General features: G+C 39.5%; 1 protein-coding gene and 1 long non-coding RNA gene across 2 annotated transcripts in view; both read left to right on the top strand.

Annotated features, from left to right (window-relative positions):
- ACO1 (aconitase 1) overlaps nt 1–14379 on the top strand; it is a 28588-nt gene extending 14209 nt beyond the window's left edge. The window contains exons 8-21 of the mRNA XM_026041255.1: nt 18–189; nt 650–750; nt 1775–1891; nt 3153–3312; nt 5426–5561; nt 6079–6163; nt 6449–6605; nt 7202–7326; nt 8069–8173; nt 8863–9005; nt 10483–10630; nt 11048–11170; nt 12366–12551; nt 13703–14379. Of these exons, the coding sequence (XP_025897040.1) occupies nt 18–189; nt 650–750; nt 1775–1891; nt 3153–3312; nt 5426–5561; nt 6079–6163; nt 6449–6605; nt 7202–7326; nt 8069–8173; nt 8863–9005; nt 10483–10630; nt 11048–11170; nt 12366–12551; nt 13703–13816 (1872 nt within the window). The 3' untranslated portion in view covers nt 13817–14379. The remainder of the gene's footprint in view (nt 1–17; nt 190–649; nt 751–1774; nt 1892–3152; nt 3313–5425; nt 5562–6078; nt 6164–6448; nt 6606–7201; nt 7327–8068; nt 8174–8862; nt 9006–10482; nt 10631–11047; nt 11171–12365; nt 12552–13702) is intronic.
- Nucleotides 14380–15476: 1097 nt separating this feature from the next.
- On the top strand, nt 15477–17584 carry LOC112948928. The gene is made up of 2 exons (XR_003249734.1): nt 15477–16554; nt 17334–17584. It is a non-coding gene; the product is annotated as an uncharacterized LOC112948928 (long non-coding RNA).
- The last annotated feature ends 6885 nt before the right edge of the window (nt 17585–24469 follow it).

The raw sequence follows: 24469 nt of genomic DNA, 5'->3' as shown, positions 1-24469 counted from the left end.
TTTTTAATATATAATAGCACCTTCGTCAGGTTGGAGTTGTGGGTAAATTTGTGGAGTTTTTTGGTCCTGGTGTAGCCCAGCTGTCAATTGCTGACCGAGCCACCATTGCCAACATGTGTCCAGAATACGGAGCAACGGCTGCCTTCTTCCCAGTGGATGACGTTAGCATTGGGTATCTGATGCAGACAGGTAAGAGTGAGAAGGGATCATGACTTCAGGGTGCAGTTAAAAGCAGGGACACTGAAGACTATATGCTGTAGTAAACAGGGTTGAACGCCTTATGTGCTTCTGTATGTTTTTATCTGTGATTGCCTGTTCAGGTTTTCTTGATTTCAGTGTTCCCCTTTTGGAAGAGCCAAATTAAAGCTATTTCCTAGCAAACATGGCTACTTAGCCCCGCTTGCACCTATTTTGTCCTGATTGCAAAAGTAAGAAACTAAATTATTTTTCTGTGAAAGCCGCTAAGAGCACTTAATCACTTCGTTGCACTTAGTTGCTAGCGAGAATCTAGAGTTGAAAGGATCTTTTGGTGCAATTAATGGTGTGAACAGTGTTAAATAAGGAGTAATGCATTTTTTTTTCTCTTAATTGTAATTCTGTATTTTCACTTGCATTTTTTTCCCTCTCCTGTGTCTGACTTTTGCATTAGGTCGTGATAAAGAGAAGATTACATCCACAAGAAAATACCTTGAGGCTGTGGGAATGCTAAGAGATTTTAAGAATTCCGCTCAGGATCCAGACTTCACACAGGTGATTTCATCTTCAGACTGTTTTGTGCCTTTCCGTCCTACCATGTTACTGTTGTCTGTTACAGAAACCAAAAAATAGTTGAGGAGCTTTGTAGCCCTCCATTCATTTGCCTTAATGTGAGCTATTTTGCTCAGACACTTGACCAGTGGAAGAAGACAGCTAGCCCTCCAGGTGTGAAACTTGGGCACAGGGAAAGATGGACTCACAACTCAGCTCCAAGCAGTGCCTATTTTGTAATTTGTGTAGGATCCATATAGTTGGGAGCTCCATTCCCAAGCACAGCCTATGAGTACAGTGTGGATGTGGTTTCTGTAAGCTGTGCCCCATCTGTGTCCTTCTTAACGCTCAACAAATTATTTCACTGTATGTATCAAGACACTGAGAAGCTGTGTGTGGTAATTGCAGACATTGCACACTGTTTTCTGAGCAAGAAAACCAAGGTCGCTGTGACCTGGAAACTGAAGAACAGTTTCAGTTTTTCAGCTAGAAGAGTTTTGTCTTGCAACTTACGATAAGAGTTTAATCATTTTCTGAATACTTTTTTCAATGCAGAAAGATAAAGCACACAGTCAAAAGGACATTGAAACATGGGTGAGGAATAGGAGAATATGATAGCCTATAATGTTTTGTTACAATCTCTGAATGTTTTTCTCAAAGTAAGATAGTCTGATCTAGTTTATATCTTTAGTGGGATTTCTTCATATTGCTGTTTTCTGAAAATGGTCTTGTTACTAGCATCTGAAAGGATGTAATACTCAGAACTGTTTACATTTTTAAATACTTTATTCCCATATCCAGTAACCAGGGTACTTTCAAGAGCAGTACCTGGGAATTAGCAGGGTCTAAATGTAGAAATGTTCCTTCTCTTCTGATCTTGCTGTCCTCACATGAATTCTCTGAAAGAAGTGTATAGATATGCAGGCCTAGCCTTGACTCAGCAGTGGGCAGTTACGCACACCTGCGTTTTGCTGACTTCGTCTTGCTGTGCTGTGTCGAACCCTTTCTTGTTCCTCTCGCTGAATAGGTGGTTGAGTTGGACCTCCACGCTGTTGTGCCTTGTTGCAGTGGACCAAAAAGGCCTCAGGACAAAGTCGCGGTATCAGATATGAAGAAGGACTTTGAGACTTGTCTGGGAGCCAAGGTAGGGACTATGAACACTTCATCCTATAAACCTATAAAAAAAAGCATGTTTCCAGAAGCTGTCTTGTCTTTATAAGCCTGTGTTCTAGAGTTCAGTAGTGTGCTGTTTGTTTCTTTGTTGAAGAGTAAAAGGAGGGTGTTGGACTGGTGTTTGAATACGATTTAGAAAATGGCATCAACAACGTGAGTACTTTAAAATCAGAGTGCTGTGTTCTCACACAAAGGAGGATTTGTCTGACTAAAGTTGTAGTTCTCTCTGATTTAAACCAGTCTGAAGCCATGTGAGGCCTAGCAACATACAACAGGGATTTCTATACCAGTCAACTTATGTATTGTTAGTAGACTGGACAAAGTAGCTACTGCACAGAGCTCTGTGTTAGCTACCCGTCACTTAACCAGCTTTTCAAATGCCTCATGCACTGAGCTCCATAAGGCAGTTGTGTGTTCTGGATAGATCAAAAATGCATGTGTCCTCATGTCTCTTTGATGTTGGTAAAGATTGTGAAGATGCCATGAAAGACATTCTAAGAAGGAAGTATTTCTCTTTTACATCATGCCATTGAAAGAAATGGTCAGTAAGAGAGAAAAAAAAAAAAGATTTTGATTAGAGTCAAAAGTCTAGACCCAAACAATTATATTTGCAAAATCAGATTATATCTTTATATAAAATGGAAAACCTTCCTGTTAGAATGCAGTACATGTGAAAACTCCAGTGATTTGGAGCATGAGAACTAAGCTACAGCAATCTCACATTTTCTTAGTTTGTTAGACGTTTCAAACTCTATAAATGTGCCTTATCCTTTCACGTGTACAAACTTAATATTTCATACTGGGCTCAGTTCTTCCCTCTTTGTTTTGTTTCAGCTCTCAGTTTTGGCCTCTCTAGTCAGCTAGTTGCATTGTTGTCAGCTGTGTAATATTCACTGCTTACATGCAAATCTCAAGCGCTCTGACCGAAATCTCAGAACTAGATTCTGCAGCTAAACTGTCATCTTTCTGGACAGACTTTGCTGTCCAGTACCTGACAGTTATCTAGGGTGGGCAGATGGAGGTAAGGTATGTCTGAACAAGCAAGAAAGCATATGTCTGTGCAGGAAAAAATACATGTACTATAAAGACTCTGTTCTTTTACTGATAGAGAAAGAATGGGAGGGACCCCATAGAAGTAATTTTTGTCCATCACTTGGGCTGACTAGGAGTGCAGCGTATATCAGTTCTCATTCAAAATATTTGTATTAACCACACTCTTTTGGTCCTTACAGCAAGGATTCAAGGGATTCCAGATTGCCCCCGACTTGCACAACAGCAAAGTCAAATTTACTTTTGAAGGCTGTGACTTTGAGCTTGCTCATGGTTCGGTAGTGATTGCTGCTATTACGAGCTGTACCAACACCAGTAACCCCTCAGTTATGCTGGGAGCAGGTAAGTTTGGTCACTTTAGTGTGCAGGTGTTTTCTCCGTGCCTCTGGTTATGTGTTATAAAGGCAAATAGAGTACTGATGTAATTCTGAATGCACAGTGCAGTTTTCGTCATTCTGGTTTCATGTTAAACTGACCTTAGTCTCTAAGGCCAACAAAATAAATTCTGGAAATAGTATTTTTTTCAATACCTGGAAATGTGGGCTCAGGAAAACATAGTTCTCCTATACTGTCTTTTCTGCAGAACAAACTGTACCTGAAATAACTAGAGCTTCTGGCCTTTATTCACATGTACAGAAACTGTATGTAGGTCTTCTATGAGTGGAGCTGAGGGAGAGGCTATTAAAAGCCAGAGGGACAGTAAAGAAGAGTAAACTGTGTTTTTAATTCTGTAAGTGCTTTAATCTGTTAACAAAGCACAAAAAGATGCTAAGAAGTGTACTGAGTTGTCAGAACTATCTGAGCAACTGAAATTGAGGGAAATTGTGTTCTCTGGCGTTGTTTATCTTTGAGCCTTGTAGATTACAACTACATCCAAGAGATGGCTGGATGTAGATTTTCTGACTCCCTGTTCAAATACCACATGACAGGATTGTTAGAGTTGGTTGTAAGACATTTCTGGTCATAAAAGGCAGCTTATGGGCAGGCTTGTGTCTTTTTTATCCTAACCGGTCTGGGCTGAAAATTTCTTATCTTATGACTCTCAAGAGGAGAACCAGCTTAAAAGGCTCCATGTGCAGCATCCCAGTTCAGCTCCCTATCCCAGTTGCTTGCAGCATGCTTACACATATTTTTTTTTCCTATCTTCCTCCTCAAATTTATAGATAGGCATTACCTCTCACTATATGATCCCTGCGTAAGGCCTTCCTACAGGATACAGGTTTATATCCTACAAATGTAGGAAGGAGTGTGTGTTGTCAGCAGGTTCTTTTCCCATGAAAGGGTGACATAATGACTGAAGTCACTTAATCTGGCCTTATAGCTCCTGTATGATGCAGGGAAAATCTTGTTTTGTGGACTGCCCTGGATAATAGTCACTTCAGTTTAGTTTAGCGAAGTGACATTTGTTACCTTTTCTTTGGTGTGCAGCTTTGGTCACTGTTCAGTCTACTCCTCAGGCACAAGATATCTTTTTAATTACAAACCACAGGGACAAAAGTGACCAGAGGAACATGAACAGAAGAGAAATGACCTGCTCTTTTGCCCTTTCAAATGAGCAGTTCCTGGGTTCCCTTACTCTTGACAGCCAAAAGAGCTGCTGCTTTCATCATTTTTTTCCTAGTTGTGATCACAGTAGTAGAGCCCTATTTCCTGCTTCCAAATCAAGAAGTAGCTTCATTCCAGGTAGATGGCCTTCTCCCTCTCTGTCCTGCTTTCTTAGCCGTTGTTTGGTGTATCCCATAGAATATCTACCTACTAAGGTACATACTAAGGGTATGATTGCCTCAAGTGCTTGGCTCCAGCCTGAGAGCAATTTTTAAACCCTGTCCTATTTGTTGATGGAGATGCTGATATTTCAGTCTGCTTAGGTTAATAGTTCTAAGGGTTTAATGTGCAGAAGGCTCTGCAGGTGCAAATGAAATTGCCCAGCACTCTGAAGAGTCTTTATCTGCAGATTAGGGGGTGCTTTTGACTTGGCTGCCAAAGGGGAACAGTGAAGAAATTACTCCCTCAGCTAAAGGCAATCCCAACTACAAATAATTGTTTCAAACAGTGCAACCAATACACTAAATGATGTGCAACACAACTGTCAAAGAGCAAACAAAATGGTTTTGGTCATACCTTACTGCTGGAGATCACTTTCCATAGTGGAGTTGAGCTGTATTCGCTTATCGACATGAATACGTGAGAGCAAAAGAAGGGCATGGGAATAGAAAATACTGTGTAGTTATCAAAGCTGCTCCATGTTTTAGGTCCATGCTGGTCAACCAGTGGAGCGGTTTTGGTATCTGAAGGAAGGCTACAACATTTGTGTGCAACTCTGTCTATATCATCACCCTGCTGGAAATGGAGCCCCCTTTCGTTTCCATATTTTAATAGCACTGCTGTTGACATGTTTTTCCACCAAATGGTCTTACCTCCATGAAGAACTTCAGTTTTCCTTTGCGTTTTTCAGGATTGCTTGCTAAGAAAGCTGTTGAAGCTGGTCTTACAGTGAAGCCATACATTAAAACTAGCTTGTCTCCAGGAAGCGGAGTTGTCACTTACTATCTGAGGGAGAGTGGAGTTATGCATTACCTCTCTCAGTTAGGGTAAGGGGTCTTTTCTTACTGTTGGCTCAGGGCTGCTTAATTACAAGCATTAATGACAAGTGTTGCAATAAAATAATTATTTATGTATTTTAAAAGATGCAGCAGATAATCCTGTGGCATAATCATGTATAAGTTAACATAATGCTGTTGTGTTGTCTGACCTTGTGCCAACACACACAAAGAGCTTGTTGCTTGCTGCATTTTCTTATTTCTTGAAGACTTAATGCTCTTAAGTAGGAAAACTGATTATTTTTCAAGAGTAGTAGTTTTAAAATAGTGACAATGTGTTGTCTTTCATATTTCTAGAGGACATGTTTCCTAGGTCTTTTTTTCTATGTGTACAGAAAGTTACTGGTACGATAATTATTTGTTGTTAAAAATGCTGTTTTCAGTACCAATTAATTTGTTAAAGCAATATGTCTTCTAAAATTAACACTAGCCACATGCTAAGGATTTAAACTTGAGGCTTGAAAATAATTTTTTTTGCCAGTGATTTTTTTTTTTCTATTCTGTCTAGGTTTGATGTGGTGGGCTATGGCTGCATGACCTGCATTGGCAACAGTGGGCCCCTACCAGAGTCTGTTGTTGAGGCCATCACAAAGGTATGCATCAAAGAGCCTTTCCAGTGCAGCTTATTTAGGTAAGCTGTTCTCTGTCTTGTGCTCTCCTGAGATGGATCACAGTGAATTGTCTGTTCTCATGGTGTGGAAAGTAAATTCAACCTATATTCAAATTTCAGTGTGATATGCTTTGGGGTCATTTGAAAGGGAAAAGTTCTGTGACTCTCCAGTCATTTCTGTCTCAGCATGAGACAACTCTGTAGACATAATGGTTACAGGAAGCCTGGAAGCACTACAGAATCTTTTGTCTCAAATGCTCTCTCCTAGGGCGACCTTGTTGCTGTGGGTGTTTTGTCTGGAAACAGGAATTTTGAAGGACGTGTTCATCCCAATACTCGTGCTAACTACCTGGCGTCCCCACCACTGGTCATAGCCTATGCAATTGCAGGGACCATCCGGATCGACTTTGAGAAAGAGCCTTTAGGTAAGACATTTTTGGGAGAGCCTCTGGGTAAAACATTATCAGTGTGCTGCTCTTCCTACCTAACAAAACTATTCTCACCTATAAACAAAACTGTTTGTAATTAATCTCCTCAGAAGCCGTGGTTGAAGGGAGAGGCTTCAAATGGACAAATACCTCTAGGATAGAGAGTGGAGCTCTTAACTAACGCAACAATGGTCTTTATGGTGGAGGAAATGAAAAACCAAATTTGGCAGATATTCTGATTCTGCAGGGTCATCTTTTGGGCTATATCTAGATTGCAGTATCTCATGAACAACTTGATTGATTTGGCTGACTTTGAGCAGGGAGTTGGATTAGGCAACACTCAAATATCTTTTCCAGTTTAAATAATTCTACAGATTTCTCTGTAATGGAAATTATAAAAGACATATGTATAGGGATCAAGTCCATGAGGCCCCCTTCTGTCAGACCTTGGTAAATGAAATAAATGGCATCTTACAACCTCTGGTCAGACTAGGAGGATCACACTGCTGAAGTATACTACCTATGTACGCCCCCTCTTCCCTACCCCCACTGGAATATTTGTACAAGAAACATAACAGTGCTGTTTCCTACAGGAATAAATGCATCAGGGAAAAAGATCTTCCTAAAAGACATCTGGCCAACTCGAAGTGAGATTCAGGCTGTTGAGCAGCAGTTTGTTATTCCTGGAATGTTCAAGGAAGTCTACCAAAAAATAGAGGTGAATTAATGCTCAGTGCAGTGCTTCAGTTCAAGTTGTGCTGTGCTACTATAAGTGTATAGAAATATAGAAATAAGGTGATCTTGATAATGAAGTGGAACCTTTCATAACTTTTGCTTTGCTGTGACATTCAAAAGAGATATTTTCAAGAGAGATGTTTTTTATAAATGATTTCTTGTTAATGAATTGATTCTTATGGTAGATGGCGTTCTGAAAAGTTTTCCTTAATTATTTATGTAATGTAAGGATATACAAGATTTTTTTTTTTTTTTCCTGAATGGCATAGATTTTGTTTTTACTACTTCAAGCATTCACATTAAAAAAAAAAAGAGGAGAACTTTGTGCTTGGTAATGGTTTGTTCCTCAGTTGTGAAATGAAACATGCTTGAGGTTTACATGAAGCTTCTTATGATTACTACTACTAATAGTAATGATAAAAGTATTGGGGAGTTACAAAGTATTATCTGTGTACATAATACAGATAGTTGTCAGAAACTGGATGAGTAGCTATTCTTTAGTGATGAATGGTGTTTTTTTAGTTCCTCACTCTTGCTTTTAAAAGATACAGTTATGTAAAAACACCTTGTATGTTGTCATAAGAAAATTTTAAAAACCTAGTGGCTTAAAAATGGAAGGATTTAACTGAAGTCAAATTTGTGATTTTATGAGAACTCTAAAGGGACTCCATTGCTTCTGAAAGCAAAGCTGTAGGATGTTTTTGTATTTTTTTTTCTTTTTTCAGACAGTAAATAAATCTTGGAATGCCTTAGATGCGCCTTCAGACAAACTGTATACTTGGAATCCCAAGTCAACGTACATCAAGTCTCCACCTTTCTTTGATGGTCTGGTAGGTGCACACTTTCACTCAGATACAGGCTAAGTTTTATAGTAGGACCTTGATTCATATTAAAATGTTGTAAAGCCACGCAGAAGGACATGAGAGCACCCATGGTTCCAGCATGGGGCTTATCCTAGGCTGTACAAGCCGTGGTTTTCAAATGTTACATCCAACCCATCGTATTTATTGTAATACTGCACGAGGGATCTGAAAATCCAGAGGATTTTCTGTTACTACAGGATTTGAAAAAATATCTTTTTCCTTTTAAGGTAGAATAGTTTTAAGTAGTGAGAAAGCAAATAAGGAGAAAAACAAAAGAAATGCAAGCCTCAGGTCTGCCTACATGATTTCTTTAACAATTCAGATCACTATTTCAGCCAATAAAATGGAGGTTTTGATTGATGCGTATGCCTACAAATTCTAGAGTTTCCACCTCTTCATCCATGTATCATGAAAAACCTAGGCTAACTTTTTTCTTTATCTTTTTTTTATATGCATGAACACCCTGGCAGGCAGAGACCATATTTTGTTCAGTATTTAATTTTTAAGAGAGGTAATTTTCTAAAAGGTTTCTGCTAGCTTGCATAAGAACGTAGGCTTTATTTTGCTAAATACTGATACGTGTCCTACACTTTCATTGAAAGTGAAGGAGCTCTGTCTCACATTGTAATTATTTTCTTTGCACTTGTATTGATTAGACTTTGGCTCTTCAGACCCCCAAATCAATAGAAGATGCTTATGTCCTGCTGAATTTTGGGGATTCTGTGACAACTGACCACATATCTCCAGCTGGGAATATAGCAAGGAATAGTCCTGCAGCACGTTATTTGACCAGCAGAGGGTAGGCATCTTTTTCTTTTTTTTTGGTTATTCCTCTTCTTTCAAGTTTGGAAGAGAATATAAACCCCATTCATGTTATTAGGTTACACATCTACTGCGCTCACATATGCTTGTATGCTTGTTCCTAGAGAACATTTGAAAAAAAGAAAAACATTTCTAATACTTTTCTTTCATCAACTTTCATTGATTCTGACGATTTTCAGATAGTGTCCAGGTCTGTTAATATTGGTCAACTGAGGGCCCCAACACCTCTATGTGGAGAGAAGGGAGGGCAAAGCATTCAGACTATTGTAATAAGTCAGCTCAGAAATACAGGAATCAGGATTTGTCTCCCTGTTGAAGCTAACGATGAAATTATCAGGGTCCTTAATGAAAAAAAAAAAAAAAAAAAAAGTGTTTATACTGACTTCTCACCCAGGAAACTATTTCATCTAGATCAGGATGAGCTAAACAACTGGTAAAGTCATTGTGGTCTGATTCTAAAATTCTTGCTAAGGACAGTCTGTCAATTTAGAACAGTAACTGCAACTTAAGGCAAGAGGTGGATTTCCTGTGTCTCCCTACTCAGTCTTTAGATGTACCATGACAATTCAGTCTCTGGTTTAGCACTTTTTGCAGTTTCACCAGTGTTTTGAAATACAGCAGAGCTATTTGAAAAATGAAGTGTTTCTGCAGATAATTCTGGAGATTGAATTGACTCAAAGAGTGTTGTCATCTTTGACTGCTAGCTGCTTACGTCTGTTTGATCAACTTTTGTCAGACTCTTCGAAATCTAAATAATCCCACACGTTACAAAACAAATGTTTTATGTCAGAACTGCCCTCTGGATGTAGTCCAGTGCAAACAGTTCGCTGACACATTCCTCTACTCTTTTCTCTGTAGATTACTAACTCAAAATATTCCCTCATGCTTCTATCTCTAGATCCAAATTACCTATTACTTTTTTTTTTTAATTCTAACTTGCATGAGGGACTCTCTTTTTGCCTTTTAGCTCGTTAGGACGGTGGTGTCTCCTGTTCTAAATGCTGTGATAATATAAATAATTGGGCAAATGTTCAGTTGCCATCAAGAATTTCTTTTGCTTCTTCTGACACAACATGGCTTTTTGCCTTTCTTGACACCGTACGTTCTTGCATCACTGTCAGGTTCTGCTGTGTTGGGCAAGGGTTGAGAATAACTTGGTAGTTGCTTTCTGTGTTCCAGCATTCAGTAGAAACCTGCTCCCCCACATACACATTTCCTTTATAATTTTAAAAATATAAGAGAAGAAGTTGAATAGTTGGATACCTGTGTGCTACTGACATTAGTTGTCATGATGGAAGCTGTGAGCTTGGCTACTGAGTGTTTTAGAAACAAGTTAGAAGCACATCTGGCTGCTGCGTCAGGGACACCTGCTCATTGATTTTATATATATTTTTTTAAGCATTTTAGTCTAAAATAACACTGACCTTTTCTTCTTTTTTATTTTCCCTTAAAAGCTTGACTCCTCGAGAATTCAATTCATATGGTTCCCGCAGAGGGAATGATGCTGTCATGGCAAGAGGAACATTTGCAAACATTCGCTTGGTGAACAAGTTTATTGATAAGCAGGGACCTCAGACTGTCCATTTCCCTTCGGGGGAAACTGTAAGTACAGAAGCTGCTCTGAACTCAGGCTCACTGACAGCAGGGTGGATTAACCCTGGCTGTCTCTCTTACAGCTTAGGTTATTACTCAAGTCCCTTTTAAGTAAAGCTGATAAAATGACAGGAACCATGTTGAATTAAAGCGGTAGGTCATTCAGACCTGCATAGTGTGGTGCTATCACATGTGTCGCTAGAGAGTATAATCATTGTAGAAGTGATACTAGAAGGTGTAGATTTGCTTAGGAAATGAGGCCGGGCTAGAAGTCATGCAGTATTATATGATGAATGCTTTCAAAATCCATCTTGAAGCAAGTGTGGGCTTCAGCACTTTGTGGGAGGACACTTTCTCCTTGTCCTCAGAAATGTGTTTTTTTCCACACCTCCAAAATACACAAAGGATTTGTCATTTTCATTCCAGCTTGATGTGTTTGATGCTGCAGAAAGATACAAGCAGGCTGGTCATCCTCTGATCGTGCTGGCTGGGAAAGAATATGGTGCAGGAAGTTCCAGAGACTGGGCAGCCAAAGGACCATTTCTTTTGGTAGGTGGCTATGTTAAACTACAAAAGAGGACAATATTTAAAAAGATGTATTTGTTTCTCAAGTAGAGTAACATAGCTGACATTGATTCCTGGCACAATTTTAGAGTCAGTAGAAAGACTGGGACCTTCTTTGCACGTATCAGGTGGGAGCTTGTGAGCAGATTGTGCTTAGTAGCTCACTGCGACACTTGTTAGCAGATGAAGAAGGAAGTGCTGTGTCATTTTCTGTGAGATCTGTGAACAAGGGGATGTCCAAATAAACTGTGGATGTGCACGCAAAGCAGAACTTCTTGAGAGCAGGGAATATCAAAATATCATAAAATATCATCAGGGTCTAAAAGCTCTGGAAGAGTTGCAAAAGCTGTTTAAATATTAACAGATCTTGTTTAGGCAGGAAAGCTGCAGCTAACAATCCACAAGGCTACACCAGATAGGACAGGCCTCTTAATACTTTGGCCTCTCACAATGCAGTGAACCTTGGTTTTGCTTTCACCTGCCTTCTTAAGTTCACTTACTAAAGAAAATAAAAGAGTAAATGAGGAATAATATCAGTGAGTGTGCAGTTCAGTGTTGCTTTACCATGATGTGCAATTTTCGAGGACTCTTACCAGCATTGTGAGAGGATCCTAATAGAAATTCAGCTTCAGTTGAAAGTATTGTTGTTCTTCGTCCTGTCCTACACTTCTTTGAGAGATCTGATTCCAGGCTTTCCAGTGTAGAATTTGTAATGCAGTAGTTTATTTTAAAGCAAATTTTTAGGCATATACTTCTCTAAATTTTTTTTTCCTATAATGTGTTTTTTTTTAAACTGTATTAACATGCAAACATCTCTTAACTATACCCTAGAGCGCCTAGGATAGGCAACAGTGAAGGCAGTACAAATTCCATCAGGAAGGAGGTGGCAGCAAGAATTGCAGAAAAGACGAGTGGTCTTGTACTTAAGACTCATTAAAAGACCATGAGTTGCAGGGAAAACACATGAAATCTATTGACAAGTAGACCTATGTAAAGGTGTTTGAAAGGTGACTCAATCAGGTTATCCTGGACAGTCTGCTGTCAGAGAGACCTAGTCACATAGCAGTAACTGATAAATGGCGGGAAGGGACCATGGAAATACGGATTTTGTTTTCCTTCTGTGATCACAAAAGACTGTTCTGAACAAGGCAGAGGGTTACATCTGTTGTGTATTTCCCAGGGAGTCAAGGCAGTGCTTGCTGAAAGCTATGAGAGGATTCATCGCAGTAACCTGGTAGGGATGGGAGTGATTCCTCTGCAGTATTTACCTGGCGAGGACGCAGGGACCCTAGGCCTCACTGGACGTGAACGCTACACCATTATCATTCCTGAGAAACTAAAACCACAGATGAACGTCCAAATCAAGGTAAGTGGGACACCTGGGGGTGAATTTACTAAATCACTGCATTTTGATTCAAAATAACTCTTGTGTTTTAGTATGGCAGGAAGCTGCTCTCACTTCAGGTGACAGAAAAGACTTAAGAGATGAGGAAAAGCTTAGTCATTTCAATAGAATTCTGTTATGATGGGATAAAAGCATCGTACCCGAAATTCAGCAGAAAAGGCTCCTCTGTTTTTGACCAGTGCTTCTGTATCCATTGTAAATTTTTATGAATCTGTTATTTCTTTCTATAGCACAGTAGCAAATAAACTGTAAACATTACATTCATTGTCCTAACCCTGACAAGCCAACAGAACATTATACATTGCAGTGTCCAGAATGATGTAAAACCTCCTTCTTTAAAAAAATATCTGCAGGTACAATGGAATTGACTTATTCTTGATTATAGCTCCTGTAAAACTTATTTAGTGTCTTATTTATTGGCCTTTAAGTCAGCTTTTCTACTACATTTAGCAAAACAGTTCAGCACTTACTGTGCATTCATTCAGTGCAGGTGTTCTGCTTAGATTAGTTTTGAACAGCAGGCATTTATGTTATTCCCTGGAGTGGAACAAGTAGAGACCTTATGAGTTCTTCAACATATTGGGCATAAATAGACATTGTGCACTCATCTACAAATGTGTGACTAGGGCATTTTTTAGCAAAATAGTGATTTGCTAGTTATTCCATGCTTTTGTCTTTATGTTTTTCTTAATTCCAAACACTAGCTCCCTAAAGCGAGGTAATAAAGTGGATATTACTGATGTAGTCAAGCCAGGAGAATGGCTTTGTAGAAGAAAAATGAATAATTAGAATAACCACTTAAAAGTGCAGTAAGCTTTCATGCTTACAGCAATAGTAAATCTAGTAGGAGCAGCAGATAGAATGCACAGATGCTCCATACCATGCGTGGTGTATTTTATTTCAGACCACCTTCTTCTGAAGCAACTGGCAGTGATCTCAAATAGCAGACTACAGTAGAGAAATACTACTGTTCACTTCAGCAGTTTCATATTTCAATTTTCTTTCGTATTGCAAAATCTTGTAATAGTCCTTATTTTATTTCTCTGTCCTGTAATATGTGTAAGATTCTGCCACTTATATGACTATTTATTTATTTATTTTATCTCCAACAGCTGGATACTGGGAAGTCCTTCCATGCCATCATGAGGTTTGACACTGATGTGGAGCTCACTTACTTCCACAATGGGGGAATTCTGAACTACATGATCCGTAAAATGGCATCCTAATCCAAACAGCACTGAGCAGAAACATCCAGGTACAGGCCTGCTTTAAGTGAGCACAAGGAAATGATATGGTAACCACAAATACAACAGCCTGAACCATAAAGTGAATGACTTTTTTTGGGGATTCTATTATCAGGTGGTGTGTTTACAATGTTGAATGGTTCTGTCTATCAGGAAGTGGGCCACTTACCCCTTCAAAGAAAACAGCTCTTTATTACTCTTTTCATATAGTGGTTAGATTGACTTACTGTAGCATGACAATGCAAAAGTCATGCAGTAAAAAAGTGTTAAAAAAATAACTGCTGGAATCTGTCGAACTGTTGAAGATCATATGCTGATTTTATATTTTTTGTCCATTTATTTTGATTCAAGTTCATTTCTATGCTCATATCAGTGGTCCAAAAATTAACTGACAATATAAAATGAATTTGATTCCTTTTCTGATTACCAGGCATTGACTTGCTTTTAACTACAATTGACCAGAATCTGAGTTTAATATTGAAATTATTTAGCCGCTTATTAATTAAAAAAATGTGAACTCTGTTCCTTAAGCTCTAGCCTTAGTGGAAGAGTGGTCCATTTGGGGATAGTATTTCTAACTGATACAATTAAATTTATTTTCAAAAAACGTTGGTGTGTTTTTTCATTTTATTTTGAATATGGAGACACAGAACAAAGCTTATATTTGGAACTCTTCATCTTCTTATGAACATGATCCTACCTGTTTTGACTTACTACATTTTAATTAATTCATTGGACTAATCTGCCTGATACAGGATGGACATGAATACTGGCAGTCTTCTGTACCCAGCCAGGTACTGACGGCGCTCTTGGATGACACAAGGCAGAAAAAAGTAGATCTACCACAACTTCAAGATCTTTGTCAGTGTTTTCATGGGAGATCGCAACCAAGGCTTAAACTGTTGCATTCATTAAAGTCAGACTGCCTAATCTGTAAGATAAAATGAATCTCTTTGCAAATGTAGATAACGAAACCATCTTACTTGAGGTGAACAAAGCAATTTTAAAAGCTTCAAAATCTTTTAAAAGTTTTTATTTAAGCTAAAATTATTTTTAACTGTAGTTAGAGCATCTGCCACAACAATTAACACTTTACATTGATAAATGTCCTTCCAGATTATCTTCCTGTTTTGTCTTCAGTGCTATTAGCTTTATCTGTGAAAAAGCAAGGACTTTATTTCTGAAAGAAGTCAAAAACTTTAAGGGGGGCAGAGCCTGCACTGTAGCTGCTGCAGGCTGGCAAGCTTCATTACAACAGGCAATGGAGAGCTTGGTAGTGTAAATACGATTATGATCTTGAAAGTTATTTGATTATAAATACACAGATTTGGATTCGGTTGCAAAAAATGATCACATACTCGCAAAGGTCAAGTGAAGTGATGAAATTGTTCCCCTCCATCCCTCACAGGGAATTGAACGTAGACTTGCAGTATGAGAAGCTGGATTTCCTATTCATGTTTTACCTCATCAGCCTGAAGACATCCACGTGAAATACGGTGTTGTTTTAGTCTAGAGTCCTTGCTTTCAAACAGTGGAAGAGGATTAAACTTCTCAAATGTGCTAACTTCCCAGTAATCATTAATACGAGCTGTGATGTCAGCACTGATTAGCCTTTATTGCAAGAGTCCAAAAGTTGATGGTCCTTTTACACAGCAAACTGATACGTGCCCCAACATACAGAAAAGACTGATTTCCGTATATAATTGAAGTTATTTAACAGTTTTTTTTAGGGGTGAGGAAGAGGCAATTGTCCAACCATAAATCATCTATATCCTTTTTTTTTTATTATTTTATTTTTGGAAGCAAATATAAGAACAATGAACTTAGTAAGAAACAAGCACAGAGTAAATCACTTTAGGGCTGAGATGTGGGGTTTCTGTATAATTTTTTGCAGAAGAATGTATCTTGCACTAAGATATTTAAGTCTATATACTTGCTCTCACATAAGCAACACACAGAAACACATAGGAATCCTGCAACTTTTGCAATAGCAAATTGATAAGCATAGGGCAAGAAAAAAAAATACTGTTTTAATCCAGAAGAAACCTGCACCAAGTAGAACATGCAAAATCCTTTTCTAGACTGTTGCAGTAGTAGATTTCCTTGTTGCATATGGACTTCAAAGATGAAATCTCTTCCTTACAGGAAAGGAATTGGACATTCCCTTTAATTATTCTAGAACACTGAAAGTATTTTAAAATAAATTTAGAAGTAGCTGAAATCCATAAGCCATGTTATTTACATAGAGATAAAATATAGATATTACGTTCATACATATAAACATAGATACAGTTTGCAACATATAGAATCAAAGCTTAATAACTTGACTTGAAAGCGTCTATAGAACTTGTGTTTTGAAGGAACTTGCGCACGGTCTGAAACTGTGGTTTCTGCAGGAAGGAGCTTACGTTAAGAATGTGGGCTGTAATATGAAGCTATTTGTGCTGCATCGTTATGAATCCATTTTTAAAGGGTTTTCTGAAATCTCAAGCTTTTTGCACAGGGGTACTTGACAGCCCAGCACTACAAAGAGACTGCTAATGATGAGCATTTCATGTCAGCATTCGTTGTTACTGGTCAAGGAAACATTGATTTTTCAGAGACTGGACTATCACAAACTCCTCATCCAAGCATTTTCCCTCTGTAGAAGAGTATCTGAATTCAATCAAGACGACAAAAACAGGAGGAAAAAGGTTTGCGTGATTAAGAAGGGTGGGAAGGTAAGTGCTGTAACCCTCAGCCGTGGCCTTAAGCCTTTCCTCATGTCACCTAATGTTTGTTAGCTGCTCTCCGTGTTGTACTTTGTACTGGTCTTATGCACTGGACAAAAATAATGGGGAAAAATCAGACTTGCACATGAGAAGCTTACGCTGATAGGGAAAGTAAATATTAGTTACGCTGACAGGTCATGCACTGGTCTTCCACAGTATGGATTCACATCTATCAGTAGGGAGTTCAGGAGGACTGACCTGGTTGTGTAATGCTGCATATTTGCACATCTGGTACCAACCAGCTACCAGCATAACTTGCTGCAGAAGCTGTTAGCATTGGTGCTGTGGTTTACTGATTTACCCTGGGTTTTTACTAGGCTTGCTCATCTGCCAGACACTGCTTGGAGTGAGGGTGAACAATATTGCAGGCAAAACAGGTCACCAGCAAGGGCGTAAACAAGCCCAAATGTCACCCTGCTAATACCCCTGGCTCTTCTGCAAAGGTCTCTTGAAATCTCTCAGAAAACACTGCTCTGAAATCAATAACGTATTGGCACGACATAAAATAGCTTTGGAGAACACTTGTGTTGGCCTGCAGAAAAGCCAAAGCGTGTTGAACATGAGGAGGAACAGCTGTAATACCATCATCACCTTCATCCCATCCATCTACACGCAGTTCCAAGCAGATAGGCTGGTATTTTCCTTCCAGTGAGCTAGATAGCTTTACGTTTATTTTTAAGATGTGTAGTTCATATAATCCTGCTTTAAATCCCAAGTTTTTTTTGCAGTTCTAGCCATGTGGCAACAAGATGACATGCAGCAAGCCAGCAGCACAACCCCTGCCTTCCTGCTGACCTAACCTCAGTCTGAAGCCACACAGAGAGCACATTTCTTCCAGGATATCGTTATCCCTGGAGATTTGCTAAGTTACTTCTGTTTTGCTCATCACAAGGAAGCACTGTTGCCTCTTGCCCCTCCATGGCCTGTAGAGGTAAAACCATTAGGAGGTAAAACCATTATTTTGGTGTCCATCAATATAATTTTACCACAAAAAAAGGCAAGCAAAAACCACAAGGAGCAGGAAAATGCAGCACAAACAAGCTGATAACAACTTGTTATCAAAGGGATGATTAATACTCATATATTGAGTTCTGACTCCGCTCATGCCGTCATTTTAAGTGGATTAAAATAATAATTTCTTTGCAACTTCAGTGGCATAGTAAGAGAAAGCACTTTCACCTGTAGACAAGTGAGTTCTGAAACCATTATTTCATTATAAGACAAAAATCAGAAATTCCAAATCAGGACAGAGTTCTAAAAGAGAAATGGAGTAGAAAGGAAATCATTTCCTGCCAAGTTACCAAGTCAATTATTTGGATGATGGATTAAAATATTTCAGATGCACATTTTAAAAAATTGGGCAGTACGTTTAGAAACGTTCAACCAAAACCAGCCTGTAGAGTGGCGCTTTGTTCCCCTCTAGTGGCTGGATAATAAAACCACTTCTGAGTCAAGGTACAAACAGAATCTCTTCTTTATCTTGAGTGTTAAAGTCCACATAGAACTTTGTGTTCTTAGATATCCACTTCAAAGAAAAGAAAGGGAACAAAAAAGAAGAGAAAAGGAAAGACACAGAGCTTCAAGGGCTGCGTTCTGTCACCAGCCTTTCCTTGTGTATTTGCATCATTTCTCTCACTTCACTGAGTGACATGAACAAGAATAAGACGTGCACATATCTGAAATGCAGAGCCATTCTGTAGCACTCCAAGTCCATTTATAGGCTGAAGAACGTTTCTAAATTTCCATAATTTCCATATCTCTGACTTGGGTCGTTTTGATGACATTGGCACAGTATTAACAGAGCACAACAGGATTGCACTGGGCAATACCAATGCCTTGGTCAGCAACAGATGTAGCAAGGAGGAACCTTGATGTTTTTACTGTTTTTTAAGGCATTCTATAAATCCTTCTAGCTGTGAGGGTTATACCTGCAATAGCAAGAAACTGTATCAAGATAAACACTCAACAGCATGTCCCATGAGAACATCTGGCTTCATGTGACTACCAAGGACAGAGTTGTCTTCCACCCTTCTTCAAAGTCTGGAAAGCAAATCAGGGATGTGTCCATGCAGCCTGATGCCTGTCCAGATGAAACAGAGCTGGAGAACCAAAAGCAGAAAAGAAAGTGGAATTTGCACTTTCCTAGGATCCCTAGGATTTCCCTAGGATCACAGCCACTAGAGCAGGATTTGCACACCCTGCCAATGTTTTTTTTTCCCCACTCTCATTAAATCTAACTAACTTGCCTTTTTAAAATCAACTGCTGTGAAACCAGTCACTGAATGTGGGACCTCTGTCCCACAGAGAAAATGAGATATATTAACTAAATGTACTTTATCACTGCAGAATGAAATGGTAAGTGCTAAGAACCTTCAGATATTCAAGAACTTCAGCCAGTTTTGCATCTGTTACTGTAAGCTGACAGCAGATGCCTGGCGTCGCTGATTTGGACATTTATTTTTCTCTTGCTTTGCAGTTCATTCAGCAATCTATATGCAAGGATAAAGTGGGGCCCAGACTCTCAGCTGGTAACTCCATTTACAGCAGTTAAAAACTCTGATCTGTTGCAGCAAATGCTAAAGAGCTGCAAAAACGACATGTTAGCATGAGCACAGTTATTTCCAGTGTAAATTTCTTTGGGAACAGGATATTGGAAAGGAGAAAACAGGATCATCCAGCCCAGATCCTTGATCCTGGACAAAAAGGGAATAGCCTAGTCTATGAGAAGTGTCTGGAGAAGACGGACTCCATAAACACCTTTGATTTTCTTGGCGAAGAGGAGACACTGGAGCAAGGGAGAAGGAGGAATGAGGCCATGAGTGGAGGCTGACAGTGCTGCCCTCCCCCTCCCAGAAAAGCTCCGTGGGATCCGAATTCCCAGCCTTATCCCCGTCCTTGGTGGCAGTGCTCCCTGCTGCATCCAGGAAAGGATGGGGATTCTCCTGGGCCCTCCTGTTCCTGTTCTTTTACCCAGGAGCCGTGGGTGAACTTCATAGCCGATAACAGGGCCACGAGGTTTGTCTCTGCCCAAGAAGAAGCTTCTTCGCACAGCCTCCCTCGGGAGCATAGGCTGGGGAAAAAATGTCACTGGGGATGTGCATTCACTAACATCTAACCCCTTTTAAAAACAGACTTAATAGGTTTTAATGGACTGTTTTAACAGCTGTTACATTATTTTTTTCCTCCAGACTCTGAAATTTTCCTTCTCTAAGCCTTTCAGTTTCTTCTGGGCTGCTTTGCACACCTTTTTCTCCTATGCATCGCTGGTGAACAAGTTAAACAGTTCTTTTTCTTCCCTGGATTTCACTCAGTGATGTGCTTGCAGACGATAACCACATTGCCCCTCAGCCTTTGTTTTGCTCAATAACACCTCTGTGCGTCTGCTCCCGCCTCGGAGAAACCTTGCAGGGGATAATCTGAATTTCATGTGGTATTGCAGACAAGGCCATCGTTGCCCATGACTGCAGATATTCACCCTCTCCAAACCTTTCCTGATACATCCTGGAGCTGCATCTGACCTCTTTTATGGCTGCATCATGGTGCCACATCTGCCATCATCAGCACTTACATGTTCTTCATTCCTGTCTCATGATGCTGTAGATGCTCTTCTCTTCGAGATGTTTATCCTCTTCTGTAAGGATATAGTCTTTATCTGTAGTCCTTGCTTGAGTCATTCCTGTACAATGTCCATTTGCCTGCATCTTTTGAACCTGTCCACAGCTATATGGGACACTCTTTGCATTTGCTCATCAGTTCCTCCTAACTCGTAAATTCGGTGGATAATTTTTTGCATTGTCCCTTGGAGTCTTCCAACCTTCCTCATTTTCTAAGCTGGGACCCTGCTGTATTTTGTGTGTGGTGGCTGTGATCTTCATCTCTCCCGTTTGCTTTGGCAGGTCAGCTATACCCTAAGCACAGCCTATCTGCTTCTTAACAAGTCTGACCACACAAATGACCCCTCTAAACTCACAGACAAGTAAACCCCATCAAGCAAAAGCACACGAAAAAATCATGCATTGTACTCAAAAAATACAGGTATTTGTCATTTCTGACAGCAGATGCACTTTTTAAAATAATTGTAGAATTACAGAATTTTGTAACTAGTTATCATTTGTTGTTCCTATATAAAACACATTAGGTAGCAATTCCTCTGCCTAAAGAAGGCTTTTGCACCTTTATCATGGGAACTTAAGAACACCTATAATTATGGAAAGTCCACCTAAAACAATTAAATTCTGCTATTTGGTTGTGGGGCTGAGGTGACCTCCTCAAGGGACATCAAATCAGAAGGGTTTCAGGAGGTTCAAGTTAAGCACGTTATAATATTAAACTGCATTTCCAAGTGAAAGGGAGCTCTGGTTTTAACATTAAAAGCTGTCAGCAGTTCCCCTACAGTGCACTCACTTTTAATCTGTTCCTAACCTGTCCTAATCTGTCCACTTTTAATCCAAAAAAATGACCAAGCCTGTTAAAGAGCAAAATGAACACAGTGCCCATCCTGGTGACAGACATCCATGGCTAAAAGATAGTCCTAGTTCTTGTACTTTAGTAATGAAAATGGAAAATCTTTGGCTTTGGCTGATTTCTGGAGTTTCTGTTTCATCATGGACTTAAGTTTTTAATTCTCCAAAAGAATTGTGATATTTCCAGGCATGGAATCAATCAAGGTAAATTTTCTTGTTTGTAGTTTTCCCTGGTTCTCAGGTGTCATGCAAGATGTGACACAGATTGGCTATATTTCTTTGGCAGATCTGTTTACGAGGATTTTATAACTTTTTCCATGCAGAGGAAGAGCAGCATAATTTACTTGTGTATACGTTTACCTTCCTATATGTAGACTTCTGTTCTTAACAGAAGGAAATGAAAATGAAACCACTTGCTGAGAAGTCATTCCTTTTTGTTTCAAAATTTCCTTCATTATATATAAATTCTGATAGATTGGTTAATATTCAGCTAAGTCAGGGATCATTTATTTAGGAAGAACTTTGCTGTTTTGTGTTTAAGTAATTTTTCTGACTAGCGACTGCACAATATTGACCTGTACTTTATACTGTAAATCATTAAGATGTTAATGTAATGATTGCTGTACTTGACATTTTTCCAGCAATGCTAAATAAGTTAATGAAAGGGAGTTTCTGGCTTTAATGCTTGGGAATACTTGGGAATTATTATGCACGATATGTATACTATTAAAAATCAAAACTCCGATTAAAATATTTAAAAAAATCATTTAACTCATTAACTCATTTAAAACTCAGAAGCATCATCAAATTCAAAGGTCAGGAGCCAGTCTGTGAAATATGATTCTAACATGAATTTTCCTCTCACATATTTTCATTCAGTCTTAAACTATCTTATACTCCCCAAACCGTTGCAAGCATTACCATCAACGCAGATATGATATAGGGTGGAAACTATATCTGCAAAGCTAAAATTATTTCCCATGACCTGAAATGCAAAGAAAAAGTAGGGAAATTAGGTAAAACTGCCCTGCATTACATATGATATTGTACAATATCCACTGAGTTAGCTCCTATAGATAAATCATGTCAAGCACGGATGACAGAAGAGAAAAAGGAAACTGTGTGAAATTATGATTTAAAGTTCCTACAATACAGATTAGAGCAAAATAGAAAGTTTTGAAATTTCTGGTAGAATATTCCATTTTAGTACACGTGGCCCATGATATGATGAGCTATTATCTCATACAATGCATTATTGTATACTAGATATACAATATCAATATAATAAATGTTGTATCTAATATAATCTAATCTAATAGAAATAACTACTTCTGTTATAACTCATATACTTTGATTGAAATTTCCTTAATTTCCTCATTTCTGTTTTTCTTATTTAACTTTTTTTTTGTCTTTTCCAATTTTATCATTTACATTTTATGGCATTTCTTTTTCTTTCAATGCATAAAAACATTTCAAAGTTTGTGGTTCACAGCCTTCACCAGGATGGGTACGATCCCACCAACTTCCTTTCCAATATAACTGGAATGATAATCCCGTCATCTGGCCTGTAGGAAAGCTGCCTCGCAGGTTTAAACAGGACACGGGGCGAACAGTGACCTTTTAAGCACAATGCAAACTGCAGAGCAGCCAAATAACCCCACGGAATAACCACGGATTCCTCTCCCATCGCACTTCCCAAGGAGAAGCACCTCCTGTGCATGTGCACGGCTGCCTCCTGACCTTGGTGCTCGGCCAGATCTGCTCCACAACCTTTCCACTACGTTACCTATCCCCTTTTCTCGCCTGACCCTCGTTGGAAGCCACTTCCATCCTGTTTTCTTCTGCATAGGAAGGACATCTGCTCGTTGAGCCCAGGCTCTGCCCTCCGGTTAAACACTTGAGCTGCACAACAGGAAAGGAGTAAAAAGGCCAAGAACAGGACTGAAGGAAATCCCAAGTGACTAAATAATCAGAAAAATAGTGGAATCGTATAAATTAAAAGGAAAAGCAAAGGTATTATGAGGCATAAAGGTATTATGAGGCAATAGCTCAGGCTATTGCCTCATAATACCTTTATGCCTCATAATACCTTTGCTTTTCCTTTACATCGTCACTCTGTAAAATAGAGTATTTTAAAGCCAAATATGCTTTTTCAGGAGTGAAAAATCCAAAAACCCGCTGCCTATGGATATAAGTTGCTGAAATGGGAAGGTTTGCAAATGTGACACTAGTGACATAGAAAGTAGACTGGCCAGAAAAGATCTCCTATATTGCTTTGCTGGGCATTGTTTCAATCAATCAGCCTTGCAGTTTCATGATCTCTATTTATGTCTGTTTCCTAACGGGAAAGTATCCAAGTTTTCAGAATGTTTCACATAGCAGGAATATAACTTGCTGTGCAGCTTTTCTGATAGCATTTAACATAGGATATGACCACTCTGGTACGACAACCTCAGATTCGGGACAGGACCAGATAGGATAAAAAGTGCAGGTTGATGAGTACAGATCAATAAAACGTCAAGTATGAAGTGTTTCCATCAAAAAGTACACCGTGTTTTCATCAAAACAGTCATTTCAGTGAACACTGTGCGGCACCAGACGTACAAGCAGTGCAGACAACAGGAATTGCAACAACCACCTGAGCTTTGGATAGACGTCACGGTAGCTCTGCATTTCCGTGTGCCTGTGTCGATGGTCTTGATCGATCACTTAAATGTCAGAAACAGAACCAAAACCCAACAGCTCACAAGCAGGAAGGTGATTTCTTTTTAGCAAGCAGTTCAGCTGTATTTGCCACAGCAGGGATCTGCTCTCTGCAAGGAGGATGCCCATGAGGAGCAGTAGTGACCATCTCCAGATGAGAGATTCTTGCCACCAAAGCCTGAAGGATGAAGGGTTTATCTCAAAGAATTCATTAAGAATATACCCAGGACATGAGTTTTTAATAGGTAGTTAATTAATATGTGCAATGGCAAATGACCTAGTCCCTTTTTTATAGCTAATGCGAATTTGGACTCCATAATTCTGATTTCACTGAAAATTAGGCCTTCAAGAGACCAAAAACACTTGAGCTGAGATTATGCTTATATTTTTTGCTTTGATTCACTTTTGGTTCAGCCCTTTTCCCCATTGCATCAGGATATACCCAGGACCCAACACCTTCCATTGACCTAGCCCAGCTAAGCCAGGCTTCCCTCGCAGCCCCAGCAAGGACGAGGGGAGGCGGCAGACGCGGCGCCCGACGCGGCACCCCGGCAGACGCCGCTTCCCTGTGTTTCCTTTCCCTTTGCCTGTTTTCCAGAGCCGACCGCCGCCCTCCTGCTCCATACAGCGAGTGCCAAGCTCGGCCTTGGCCTTGGCCTTGTCAGCGCGGTGTGTCGGGCGCGCGGCCCCGCGGCCGC

Source organism: Nothoprocta perdicaria, unplaced genomic scaffold (genome assembly GCF_003342845.1).
Source record: "Nothoprocta perdicaria isolate Ctin4 unplaced genomic scaffold, notPer1 scaffold_280, whole genome shotgun sequence".
Taxonomy (NCBI): domain Eukaryota; kingdom Metazoa; phylum Chordata; class Aves; order Tinamiformes; family Tinamidae; genus Nothoprocta; species Nothoprocta perdicaria.
The sequence above is the reverse complement of the archived record's forward strand: the minus strand, read 5'-3'. Positions and strand labels throughout refer to the sequence as shown.